This window comes from Emericellopsis atlantica, assembly GCF_019669845.1.
Source record: "Emericellopsis atlantica unplaced genomic scaffold F5Z01scaffold_13, whole genome shotgun sequence".
Taxonomy (NCBI): Eukaryota; Fungi; Ascomycota; class Sordariomycetes; order Hypocreales; family Bionectriaceae; genus Emericellopsis; species Emericellopsis atlantica.
In genome coordinates, this window is record NW_025764715.1 from 493,999 (window position 1) to 506,749 (window position 12,751).

A 12,751-nucleotide genomic window follows, 5' to 3' on the forward strand; every position below is an offset into this window, starting at 1 on the left:
GAATTCAGCCACCAACCGGGTGACCCACTTTACTTTGTCCGGCCAGGCTCCCCCGTCCTCAATCAGGGACACAATCAACATACACAATAGCTCCAACACATCAGCTTCAGCATCAGCAGCGGACAAGCGTGCGGAGCTCTACAATCTCTGGCCCATTGCCTCTCTTCACGTCAACCTCTCTCCTCCGAAAAGCTAGCCGCCATCGCGAGCAGCTAGCTTTGAGAGCTCCCTCGCCATGGTTGCGCCAGCCGTGCCAGAGTGAGACCACTTGCGCCCCAGCACCGTCCATTGCTAATGAATCAAGACTCACAGAAGAGATTCTGCACGAATCGCTCGATGCGCGAACCGAGTCGCTAGCCGCTCTGCGGGAGCTTGGTCCCCCCGACCTGGTGCACCTCGTCAAGCAGGCCACGCGGAATCAGGGGCGACAAACGGGCATTTACCACCATGTGACGGGTGTCGATGCCTCGTCCTCGGCCAGTCTCGCGGCCTACATCAACACATTGACCTACAAGGAACATGCGCCGAATGCGACGGCCAAGATCGTGGAGGGCGTGTACTGCTGCTACAACGCCTTCTCCCGGTTGGACATGCGGATACACGTCACCATCCCCGGCACGGTCGAGAGTTTTTGCGTAGACGAGCGAGGCGAAAAGAGGAAGGCAACGGACGATCTGTGGCTCGAGACGTACCTCTGTAGTGTGCTGAGGGCGTACTCCTACGCCGACGATGGCAGTGGCGACACGATCCGCAAGATTATGGGTGTGCGCCGATTCAACCCTGTCACGAACACGGAGACGGAGCACAGGTTCTTACATGCAGCTGAGCAGCTGTTCTTCCGGGGGTGGCAGTTGGGATCAGACTCGGTCGTTCAGGTGCCGACCAATGTCTCGAATCACTTGACGGCGGGGCTCCTGAAGTATCTGCAGACGACGGGTCGGTATACCTCGGGCATCAATCTGTTTGAAAAGCTGCGCTCGCAGAGCGTCGAGGTGTCCTCGCTCCTGTCGAAAGTGCTCTTCATGGGCAACGAGGAGGTCACGGGCGTCCGGACCCTCTACCAGTCGCTGCAGGACACCCCCATGGACTACGTCATGCTCGACACGCAGGCCGAGTTCTTGCTGAACAAGGCCCAGACAGCGGCGACACCCGAGCTGAAGGACGAGCGGCTGCAGATGGCCCTCCGTTGTGCCGACCGTAGCACGATTGCGGCGCCCAGCGAATTCGGCACGTGGGCTCGTCTGGCGCAGGTCTACGTGGCGATGGAGGACTGGGAGAACGCGTTGACGATTCTCAACTCATGCCCCATGTTCACCTACCAGGATAAGGATACACCCATGATGCCCGAACCGAAGGAGGTGCATCTGCCCACGCTCCCGGAGACACGCCTCGATGAGATTGACAGCGAGCCCGAATCGAGATACTCTGAGCAGGTCGATCCGAGTCTGCTTGGCCTGCGCGCAGCGTCGTATAAGGGGACGTTTAAGCAGGCGTACAGCATTCTGACGGAGATGACGGCCAAGATCGGCTGGGACCAGCTTCTCAAGATCAGGAGCAATGTGTTTGTCATGGAGGACGAGTACAGGACGGAGAAGCAGGAGGCCACGGCGTCGGCCAACAAGCGCAACTCTAGTGTAGACGGCATCCGTGAGCCCTCTGACGCAACCACTAATGGTGACGAAGAGTCAGAGGAGGAGAAGGAGGAGGACGGTGAATCGGCTGGGCGCACGCTGGCGCCCAGCGAAGACGTGGAGAAGCCGCTCAGCACAATCGACCCAGGAGAGGTCAAGGCGGACACTGATAATGTAAGCCTCTCCTCTCACAATGATGTGCATCTGCTGACGTGACAGGCCGCCAACGACGAGCACCTGTCGAAACTCAACACCAAGCGCCTCTGTGAGCGCTGGCTGGACAGCCTGTTCATGGTGCTCTACGAAGACTTGCGCGTCTACACCATTTGGCGCACGCAGATGGCGCAGTACCGGGCCCAACAAATGCAGTATAAAAAGTCTGCGGAAGAGTGGGAGATTCTGGGATCTCTCGCCGAGCGGTTGCAGCACCACGATGAGGCTGTCGAGGCGTACCGAGCATGCCTGTCTCTGCGCTTCAGCCCGCGCGCCCTGGCCGGGATCCTTAGGAGTTATCGGAAGCAAAAGGTGACGCGCGACACGATCCAGGCCGTGATCCGTCTGGTGGCCTGGCAGTATCGGTGGTACAGCGAGTTCAGCCCGGAGCTATTGCACACGGTGCGGACACTGATCGAGGATGAGGGAGCTGTCAAGGTCAGGAGCATTGTGCAGGCGACCAGTCTGCCGCAGAGTGTGCTGGATCTCACGCATCACTATGCGGCGCTCTGTGCGACGTTTCGAAGCAGCGGAACAGACGGTTAGGGGTGTTGAGGTGGTCGTAAAGTTGTAAGCGTAGCTTTTATCAGAATCATGAGATAGAGACGTCAAAGTGAATTGTGGTTCTGGTGCAGGGATCTCTCGGCCCCGCGCGGGGCACTTCAGTTGCATCACAGCTCCAACACGCCCAAATTTTTGACATCTCCCATCCATCACCATCACCCTCAACCACAGACCATGGCCACATCCAGCGAAGAAGCGCCGCTCGATCCCGCCGCCGCGCCGCCGGTGATTGTATGCGTGGGCATGGCGGGCTCGGGCAAGACAACATTCATGCGCCGCGTCAACTCGTACCTCCACTCGAAGCAGAAGCCGCCCTACGTGATCAACCTGGACCCGGCCGTGCTCAACGTCCCGTTTGACTCGAACATTGATATCCGCGACTCTGTCAACTACGAGGAGGTCATGAAGCAGTACAATCTGGGGCCGAACGGGGGGATCCTGACGTCGCTTAACCTGTTTGCGACAAAGGTCGATCAGATTGTCAATCTGCTGGAGAAGCGAGCCAAGCCGCAGGAGGACAAGGCGCCGATTGAGAATATTCTGGTCGACACCCCCGGCCAGATTGAGGTCTTTGTGTGGTCAGCGTCGGGGACTATTCTGCTCGAGTCCCTCGCTTCGAGCTTCCCGACCGTGATTGCCTACATTATCGACACGCCACGCACGACCTCGACAAGCACGTTCATGTCCAACATGCTGTACGCCTGCTCCATTCTCTACAAGACAAAATTGCCCATGGTTCTCGTCTTCAACAAGACGGATGTCAAGGATGCGGCCTTTGCGAAGGAGTGGATGACCGACTTTGAGGCCTTCCAGGATGCGCTGCAGCGTGATCAAGAGGGCGACGACATGGACGGCGAGGGGGGCAGCAGTGGCGGCGGCGGTGGCTACATGGGCAGTCTGCTCAATTCGATGAGTCTCATGCTGGAGGAGTTCTACGCGCATCTGAGCGTGGTGGGCGTGAGCTCCAAGGTGGGGACAGGCATGGACGAGTTCTTCGAGGCTGTGGCGGAGAAGAAGCAGGAGTTTATCGACGACTACCTGCCCGAGCTGCAGCGACGAAGAGACGAGCGCGAGAAGCTGAAGAAGGAGACACGTGAAAAAGAGCTGGACAAGATGATGCAGGGCATGTCCGGCCTGGGCGGCCCATCGATCACCAACGCAAAAGCGGATGACGACGTGGAGGTGGCGAGCGACGACGACGGCGAGGACTACGACTCGGAAGACGATGCCATTGCCGAGCGGGAGAGTCTACAGGCACGATACCAGACGGCGGTGGGGGACAATGACGACTCGGTCATGGCGGATGCGAGTTTCGCAAAGTACCTGCACACGCCGCGATCTTGATGGAGAGGAGAGAGAAAAAAAAAGGCGTTTGGGGCGTAAATGGGTATATATCAATTCATGTAGGACAGCCGCACAGGCGTAATTCGCATTTCCGTCCAACCAAACTCCCAGACTCCGTATCATGCTGTCTCTGTGTCTTTGTCCCGTCTACCGCGCCTCGAACTGGACCATGCTGTTCCTCGTCAGTCATCTACATTCTACCTAGAGGGCCAGCACCCAACATACCGCTTCGTGCGCTCCTTGTAGAGGACACGGCCCATGCACTGGTTGCAAGCGACGGCGGCATCCTTGGCCAGCGAGACGCGACTGCCGCAGTCGCCGCAGATGTAGGTCATCTGGGTGCGGACCTCGTGGCCTGTGTGTGTCGAGCCGCGGGGGCCGGCGCCGGCGGTGGGGGGCTGGTATCCTTCGCGAACCATGGTGACTGTGTTTCGAGGCGTTGGGGTGATGGATATGGATCGTCTTGATCACCGCGAAGGTTGGCCGACAAAAAATGAGGGCGGTCAAAGTGGGGCTGGTGAAGATGCGGCAGAAATCTGTAGCGGGAAGGCGGTGGGCATGGCAGTCCTCCTATGTACCCGGGAGCTGAGGTTGAGACAGCTCACCGGCGTCGAGGAACATAAAACAAGCCTCCCATTGAGACTTTGCATCAATCGTGCGACTATTGAAATGCACCCTGCGCGGATTCTATTCAATATTGCTTCAGACCCGGACTCTGGGCGTGTAGCGCGCTTCATGAGGTCCGATGCTGACTACGTATATCGACAGAGAAAGCGAGCAGAGATTGCCATCACGAACACGAAGGAGCCTCCACGCTGGTCCAAGCTTACGACGTCGGACGCAGTGATTTCTATGAAAAGAAGCTTTCCGGGGCACCCCTTTGCCGCAAACTGCCGGGCGCCGTCATCACCTAAATGAGTGACAAGGAATTAATCGGGGCCCAGGCCCTTCTTCCGACTGACGCTGACACGCTGGGCTTCATTTCGCTTGCAGTTCGACCCGGCGCTCTGTCGGCCGAAGACTGGATGTCAGTCATGCTCTGCACTTCCTCTGACTCTGAGTCTGTCGCTCTGCAGACCAGTCCTGGACGAGGCACCACGAGGCACCCTTGGCCCTTGGGTGCTCGGTACGATGTGCATGCAGGCTGCAGAGACCTCGGGCGTCTCGACGACGTCGACAATTGTTGTTGCTGTTGTTGGCTTGGCAGGCTGGCGGCTATTAATACATGCCAGAGCAGCAGCCAAACTGGCAAAGAACGAATCCAATCCCCGGATCAGCAAGACGCCGCCGCCCAGCAAATCTCGGCACCGCATCCGATGGCATTTGCAGCGCAAGCGGGGCAGCGATGTACAGTAGCTAATTAATCGCCTACGTAGCGTCGTAGCAGCGGCCAGCAGGGCAATTGCCGGGCATCGCATGTCCCGACGGTGTCCTATCGCAGACAAACAGGCGTCTTCACCAAGGACAGACGTACACCACGCTGCGTCCTCTCCCTGCGTCAGCAATGCATGATCACCAAACTGTCGGGTCGATCGCCCACCCTCGTCTTGTCCAGTCGCGTCCACGTCGATTTCTGCTGCCACTGTTGGCTCGCGCGTCCTGCTGGCTGTTGGTCGCTACTAACGGCGACGTCGGCCGCGCGGGCATAAGGTTGTGCCTGGCGGCGACCGACGGCTCAAACACCGACTACCCCATGCACTATCACCGACAGCGACGGGCCTGTGGCGTGGGTGATGTGACACTCGGTGCACACGACACCGGCGGCCTACACTGATTGTCCTTGCCCATGGTTTCGGGCACCGAGATTGAGGACGACGAAAACAGTTCGTCCGTCTCCCAAATGTCGGTAACAGCATTGCATTGCCATGTAGCCTCGCACCGCGGACGCAAACTTCGGTCCTAACGGGTCCGCCGTCCGGGCGCCCTGGAGATCGTCATTTGGGTCCGGCTCTGCCCTGAGTTCCCTTATGCAGTCCATAAGGTGAAGACAGGCACTGTCCGCAGGATAAGTAGTCAGCGTGCCCTCTGCCAGGACTGAGGACACAAAGTGACACCCTCCTCACGTACGTACGTACCGGACTTGCTTCATGTACAGGCGATCTACAGGCACTTTGTACCCTGTCCCGGACGCAAGCTACTCGATCTGGTCAGGCCGGGGTCTGATCTCGGCGCCCTTCAATCCGCCCGCCGCCCTCCTCCACAGGTGGAGGCGCGCCTCCCATACACCAAGTCCCCTTGGGCCTTAGCTGCCTCCAGCCGCGCCGTCGTGCCGTGCCCGTGTTTAAATACCATGGGGCATCCCCTGGAGTCTGAGGCGGCCGAGCATCCTCCCAGGTCAACAAAGTCGACAAAGTCCAATAAGTGTGAGTCTGCTACCTCCGGTGCCATCCCTATACAGAGTCTGACCATTGGCGACAGCATCACAGAAGAAGCCCAGATCCGCAAAACGGCTCAGCAAGACGTCACGGCCAGCCCTCCGGCGCAACACCTCTTCCAAGAAACGGATCGACCCACGGGTTCTCTCACCACCACTTTCCACACCAGACACACGCGACCACGACAGCACCATGTCGAGCAACAACGGAACCGTCCCTCGCTACGAGTCCAGCTCCAGCGACAGCGTCCACACGACCAGCTCGTCGTCCCGCGAGTCCACCGGGTCCACAGTCTCCAGCGCCGGGCGATCACACGACAACTGCCACTTCGCCGCCTCCCCTGAGCTACAGATGGTGGACAGCCTGCTCGCCATGCTCACGCAGAACGGAGCGCGGCGGCAGAATGGCCAGTCTTCGCAAAGATAGACTGGCTGGACGCAGGCAGTGAGCCATGATGTAACGAATACTTTTTTTTTGTCTTTTCTTCTTTTACTCGAATCATCTGAGGGAAACCAACCGGCGTTGGGGGTACGGAATCGCACAATCATTCCATTGGCACAAGGCAGAGCAGTCGAGCTGTCAATATCAACATGAACTAATCATGCCTTTACACACGCGCGCGTACGTACTGTTGATGCTACGTGCATTTAATCTTGTCAACCATCACGGCTTAGACGCCCAGCATTGGGGGCCGAAGGAGCGGCGGATCGGCCGTAAAGCGGGACACCCCGACGCGTGCCCACCCAGCCGGGACCCTACCATTTTCAATCGTGCATGAGGCTGCTCTACTTACTGTTGGCACATTGTATGCAAGTCTGCAAGACGAGCTGAGCTGCGCTGCGCTGTCGCAGCTGCAGGTCGGTCGTGCGCATACATACATACAGAGTGTATCGCGTGCATACACGTACGTACGTGCCGTACGGTTCACCAGGTCTAGACGCCCTGCGGCTGACTGCGTATGTGTGCCGGTCGGTGACGCGTGGACCGCAACGGAGCTGATTGCCAGAAGGGGTCCTTGTTGGTGCTTTGCATCGTGATGCCGCTATTGATGCGTGTTGCGTACATATACTTGGATCCGTGACGACTGTTGGTTCTAGAAGCCAGCGGCACAGTAGAGACGAGGTATTTGATGACCTATTTGATAGGTAGCCGCTTGCGGTAACTATTGGTCTTCTGGAAGCTTGGTGTCTAAGATTTGAGTTGTTCATATCGTCTTGGCATGCCTATTGCGCAACTCTAGGCGCCGTTACCATTGGAATTTTTGGAACATGTCTTGCTGTGCTCGACCAGATCCAATAATATTCCAAAATATTCCCCGCTTGATGACTGTATGAGCTATTGATGGCTTTGTCGGGGTGGCTGGGCCAATGTCTATAACCAACAGTTGTGGAAGCCAAGCTTGACGTTGGCTTTGAACTTGGGAGGCACATGAGTGCCGTTTACATGTACCAACCCGCTAAACCATACACTCCGATTCGTTCTCATCTGCGTCTTGCATAATTTCCGTTGAGAACCAGTGGTCCCCGCCGCCACAGGAGCTGAATGTGAACACACCACAAGACACGCTGGAGCCAACATGAACAACCCACCGCCAAGCGCAGTAATCACTCATACAGCATTGAACAAGTGTTGCGAACCAACCGTCGCCATCGTCAGCAGCGTTGCAAAGACCGCTCGCTGGCGCCCACCGACGTGTCGCTCGTCTCAAACCTGCATGTCGGCGTTACGGGCGGCCTTTGTTCGTTGGTCTTAGAGTGGCTCTCCTCTCCCCCACCGCAACTTTTCGGCCCTCGAATTGATGCTTCTGTTAACACATATTCCTGTAGATCGTCCGACTATCAAGTCTATGCGACGGCAGTCGTACCACGGGCGTACTTGCATACGGCGGTCGCCGACTACAACGCGGTAGTGTCAGCACGGCATGTGATACGCACTGCGCGCCTTACATCTCGGGCTGAGACTGAAGGAGGCGGGTCGATTCGATGAAGGGGTAGCTGCTCAGGGGGCAGTGGAAACAATGTGTCAACATGCTCTCAGCAACCAGTTCTCCTCTTCGGATGGCCCGAGACATATCCAGTGATGGCACTTATTGTTAGTACCCGATCATCGATCGACGGTGAGTGCTCATTGACACTATCGTTTTACCACAATCGTCCAGACACTTGTCTCTGTGTCCCTACAGATTTCGCCGACCAAATCTGTTCCACAACGTCGCCGCAACGCCAAGGCTAAAACAAACAATCACAATGTCCCCTGCCAACAGCATGTGGTCCAAGCCAACCGTACGAATTTCGACCCCTCAGTACCTGCTTGGCTCGCCCTGACTTCCATTCACATGCCCAAAACCGGACATTGAACGACGACTTGCGGTTACGGCTGGATCTTCCGTCTGGTGGTGGTGGTGGTGGCTCGCACTTCCCATCTCCGTGTGCGTTGGCCAACTTGCCGCATGATGCCCAGTATAGTAGCTGGCCCTTGCTCGTGCGTCACTACTATCGCTCATGGCCGCCTCGTGTCTAGGCGCTGGGTACTCCAGGTCTCTCTCAGCAGAGTTCAGAGCGTCTCGAGCTACCCCCCTAAGAAAGTCACGAGCTACGTCCGAGTGTGAAAACAGGACGGACTGGCCGTCGAGAAGCCCTCTAGTCTCCATCGAAGCCAGGGGCGCCTTGCCTGTGAGCGTGAGCTGCCCATCCTCACCACCCATGGAATCGTTAGTGTCCATGGCCTCAGAGGTGGTAGGACTACGCATCCTTGGGTACAACCCGAATAGGCTGTGCGTGGCCGCGACTTGGCTCTCGTCGGAGCTATCAGGTGGTTCAACCTTTGCCTCCATTGACCCGAAGACGGGACTGCTGCTCCTGGAGCGGTCTGGTGTCGGTGATTTGCCCGCTGTGTCTGCCTCCTCGGCTGGTTGGATGTTCCCTTCACTTTCCGATACGTTGGTTTTGATTGTCTGGTCGTTGACGTTTGCATCTGTAGTCTGCTCCTCGCCATGCACAGCGTCCGGGCTGCCTCGATCCTGGCCTTGGGCTTCTTCCACAGCATTCATCTCTCCTCTTGCATGCTCGTCAACGAAATCATCATCTATATCCTCTTGATTCCTCGCTGGAGCGTGAGGAGGTGGCGCGTTGGTGACAGGAACGACACTAGCGACTGTGTGCATCCTCCCACTCTCATCCTGCCCGAGAACATCTGCTTGATTCCTCGGTGAACCGTGAGAAGATGGCGCGTCTGTAACAGAACCGGAACTAGCGATTTTGTGTATTCTCCCACTCTCATCCCACTCAAGGTCCTTTCTTCGGCGCAACTCTGTGAGGACAACGCTGCGGTTCGCGACGGATTGCAACGATGGATCGGTCTTGTCGAGTTCTAAGAGACTATTTGCTGGAATCCAGGCTCGCGTCCATTTCTTCATATTGCTATTGTTGATGACGACCACAGGATGTTGCCGCCCTTGGACCTTGGGCCCATGGTCCTCGTAGTCCGTGGCCCAGGCGAATCCGCCATCTGTCTTCTTCCTGTAGCAAATAGGGGGCTCGCTTTCCATTTCCTTCGCCAGATCTTCTCTCTGCACCTGCAGCTCCGAAATGCCAGTGCCGTCGACACTAGGCGGGAGTGGCAAGCAGATTGCCGCCCTGAAGTTCTGTCCTATCCAGGCAAGATAGACTTCACCAGGTTTAGGGTCGAGCACGGCTTGCGAGGCGGTATCAGCTCTCCGCCGCATAGGCTTCTTCGCGTACGCTTTGGGAACAAATTCGGCCTCATCATCATCCTCGTCCGACAGCGTAGCGCGGCGTCTGCTTTTGTGTGGAAGGTGAGGCTCTCGGCCGTCTTGGCCAGCATCGACGGCGCGGTTATTCGCTTCTACCAGCTCGGGCGTGCAGTTGAGCACCTTGTACCCCAAGTGCACGACGGCCGTTTCATTCGACTTGTCCATGCCTCCATGACGGTCGGAGTGTAAATACTTGCCCGCGCCGGCTAGTGGGTTCTTTGTGGTAAAGCTCAACTTGTGTGTCTTGCACCACACGATCCACCAGTTCTCCTCGTCGCCATTTGCCCGGAAGATTCTGTGTCTGCTCTTGCCGTTCTGGAAGAATGTGTGAATGTCGATCGAACGTTCTCCGAGCCTGGGGGCCTTTCGAGGGATGTCCTTTGTTCGAGACAGGCGACGTTTCTAGGGTACACATTAGTCTGGGTCGATGATTGTTGGCGCTCTCGTTACCTTTTGCCGCCCTGAAGAAGATGAAAGCGAGAGGGAAGAGACATCTGCCGGTTGCCTGGACACAGAGTCCGGGACAGCTCTGTCCTCGCCAGGATCTACAGGGCCAGATTCATCGCCAACTCCAGCATCGAATGGCGTTGACTCCGGAAGGTAGATGTCCTCTGCATCAATTTCATCAAACAGGGCCGGCTCTTTCCTTTCCAGCTCGCCCACGCACTTGAGTTTCTCCTCCTGCTGCAGCAGCAACGCCTCAATGATAGGCTGCGCTTGCTGGAAGAACCTTTTGAACGACGAGCCGCTGGAGACGTTGCACGGCTCAAGCTGCTTCTTCATATCCACGTCCAGCTGGGCAATGTCAGCCTCGAGCTGCGATTTGGTCGCGACATGGCTTTCGAGCTTGGGCTTGATCGCGTCGTGCCTTTCGAGACGCGCGTTGATGCTGACGCGCTCCTTCTTGAGTCTGGCAAGCTCTTGGTCTAGGCGCACAATCTCACTCTTAAGTCGATCTCTTTCCGCGCGATCTTTTCTCTCTTGTAGGCGCACCGTCTCGAGCAGTCTATCCAGGCGGCTCATGGTTGCCATATTTGTACGGGGCATGCAGCAGCAGTGCAAAGCAACGAGGTACAGGCCGCAGTCGACCAAAACGCGAGACGACTGAGGGGAATGGAGGGACAAAGCAATCTGAAGTGAAGGTCAGTGCAGCCAACACATCTGATGTCTGTGCTGGCTGCTGCCCCACCACAAGTTACGGAGGCGGGCAGTTGATATGGGACTTGTTCCTGGGCCTCAAATCCTATTGTTTCTTTCAGTCCATGTCAGCCTGCAGGTGTCAGGTTGTTGGTGCTCGTGCTCCCTGGTGGTGAATGTCGTCCGCATCATGCATGTACCCATTAGTCTTGCAAATAGGACCAAGCGCTCAAACAAACTAAGGAACAATCACTCGTGTATATATATATGGGTGTGATCTATACTGCGCCGTCCAAGTATCTGAAGAATGAATCATTGTGTGACTACGTTATACAGAATAGGTTGTCTAGCTTGGTTTGAGCAACCAAACTGATTAGGTTACTCACATCGTATATCTATTCTAATACTTGCGAGGACAAAGCCCATGTCTCGCTCTATGATGCTGCGCGTCTTGTTTGCTCCGGTTGTGTGCTGTCATGCCATGCGCTGCTATGTGGTCATTTCACTGCGAGGAAGCGAACGACATGTTTGCCTGATGCATCGACATATGTTTGTCATTCACACAGCATTACATCACGCACTGCCATAACTTGGGTCTCAGGCTCGCCAACTCTACTCGATAGTACACAGGCAATCGTAGTTGCTCGTTTGAAAACGTGTTGCAATCGAAGCCTCTGAGGCAAAGGCTGACATGTACAACAAATCTTGTAGAAAGCAACAGGGAATAATGATTCAAATAAAGCTTTCTAGAGCGGCGATTTCATCGGCAACTATTGATGACGGATAGTGTCAGTGTCTCAACTCTCGAGAATGGTGACTTGCATCTCATGATAATCGACAGACGATGGGAGGTACATTGGACACGGATGGCACTCGCTCACAATGTCGGCATAAAGAATCACAAACTTTAGAAAAGAACACATTTGCAGTAAAAGAGAATATTCAATTTGATGTCTGTTATTTTCCCGTAAGGATTCTCTTCCAAGATCCGACTAACCGCCGTCCTCGCTCTGGCTCCAAAGTCCCCCCTAACGCCCACGATGACCCGCCAACCTCGGCTCATCTACCACCATTTCCATCACCTTCGCGCCAGCACGTCGAACCTACGACTTCCTCGCACCGCATCCCTAACCATGACCACCGACCTCCCCTGTCCCTTCTGCAACATTGCAGACACGCACAAACCCTACGACCCAGCGCATCCTCCCGCCTCAATCGACCCCGAAAAGACCAGCCCGTCCTCGTTCCTCCTGCTCTCGACACCGACGCTGATCGCCTTCCTCGACATCCTGCCGCTGTCACGCGGTCATCTCCTCGTCTCACCGCGCGAGCACCGCCCCAAGCTAAGCGACACATCACCACTCGAGGCGCGCCGTCTCGGCGCCGCCGTGCGCGTCCTCTCGAAAGCCGTGTGTCGCGCCACAGGTGTAGACGACTGGAACGTCGTGCAGAACAATGGCGCGGCAGCCGCCCAGGTCGTCCCCCACGTACACTACCACATCATCCCGCGACCCGAGCTCCGTGCGCAGGGCAAGTTGAGGGAGAGCTTCACCATGTTTGGCCGTGGCACGAGGGAAGAGCTGGACGATGACGAGGCGGTCGTTCTCGCGGCCGACATTCGCCAGAGGGTGGCCGAAATTATACAGGAGGAAGGGAAAGACCTTTTAGACGACTTTGAGATCAAGTCCAAGCTATGAGGACAGCAGGATAAAGGG

General features: G+C 56.6%; 6 protein-coding genes across 6 annotated transcripts; 4 read left to right on the plus strand and 2 right to left on the minus strand.

The window, feature by feature from the left end:
* Positions 1-12: 12 nt before the first annotated feature.
* On the plus strand, positions 13-2,531 carry F5Z01DRAFT_655326 (Chs5p-Arf1p-binding proteins-domain-containing protein). The gene is made up of 3 exons (XM_046263495.1): positions 13-258; positions 305-1,805; positions 1,851-2,531. Exons 1-3 carry the CDS (start codon positions 236-238, stop codon positions 2,388-2,390), a joined length of 2,064 nt encoding a protein of 687 aa, XP_046118366.1. The 5' UTR covers positions 13-235; the 3' UTR covers positions 2,391-2,531.
* F5Z01DRAFT_655327 (uncharacterized protein) lies at positions 2,532-3,777 on the plus strand. Its single transcript, XM_046263496.1, has one exon. The coding sequence runs from the start codon at positions 2,583-2,585 to the stop codon at positions 3,750-3,752; it is 1,170 nt and encodes a 389-aa protein (XP_046118367.1). The 5' UTR covers positions 2,532-2,582; the 3' UTR covers positions 3,753-3,777.
* Positions 3,778-3,899: 122 nt separating this feature from the next.
* F5Z01DRAFT_674182 (uncharacterized protein) lies at positions 3,900-4,171 on the minus strand (the record flags this gene model as incomplete). Its single annotated transcript, XM_046265016.1, has 2 exons — positions 3,900-3,924; positions 3,978-4,171. 2 exons carry the CDS (start codon positions 4,169-4,171, stop codon positions 3,900-3,902), a joined length of 219 nt encoding a protein of 72 aa, XP_046118368.1.
* Positions 4,172-5,724: 1,553 nt separating this feature from the next.
* F5Z01DRAFT_105982 (uncharacterized protein) lies at positions 5,725-6,744 on the plus strand. The gene is made up of 3 exons (XM_046257362.1): positions 5,725-5,997; positions 6,076-6,115; positions 6,171-6,744. Exons 1-3 carry the CDS (start codon positions 5,840-5,842, stop codon positions 6,573-6,575), a joined length of 603 nt encoding a protein of 200 aa, XP_046118369.1. The 5' UTR covers positions 5,725-5,839; the 3' UTR covers positions 6,576-6,744.
* A 1,227-nt stretch (positions 6,745-7,971) lies between these two features.
* F5Z01DRAFT_674184 (uncharacterized protein) lies at positions 7,972-10,922 on the minus strand (the record flags this gene model as incomplete). Its single annotated transcript, XM_046265017.1, has 3 exons — positions 7,972-8,022; positions 8,724-10,301; positions 10,350-10,922. 3 exons carry the CDS (start codon positions 10,920-10,922, stop codon positions 7,972-7,974), a joined length of 2,202 nt encoding a protein of 733 aa, XP_046118370.1.
* A 1,247-nt stretch (positions 10,923-12,169) lies between these two features.
* Positions 12,170-12,733, plus strand: F5Z01DRAFT_622130 (HIT domain-containing protein; the record flags this gene model as incomplete). The annotated part of the gene is made up of 1 exon (XM_046261239.1): positions 12,170-12,733. One exon carries the CDS (start codon positions 12,170-12,172, stop codon positions 12,731-12,733), a length of 564 nt encoding a protein of 187 aa, XP_046118371.1.
* Positions 12,734-12,751: the final 18 nt, after the last annotated feature.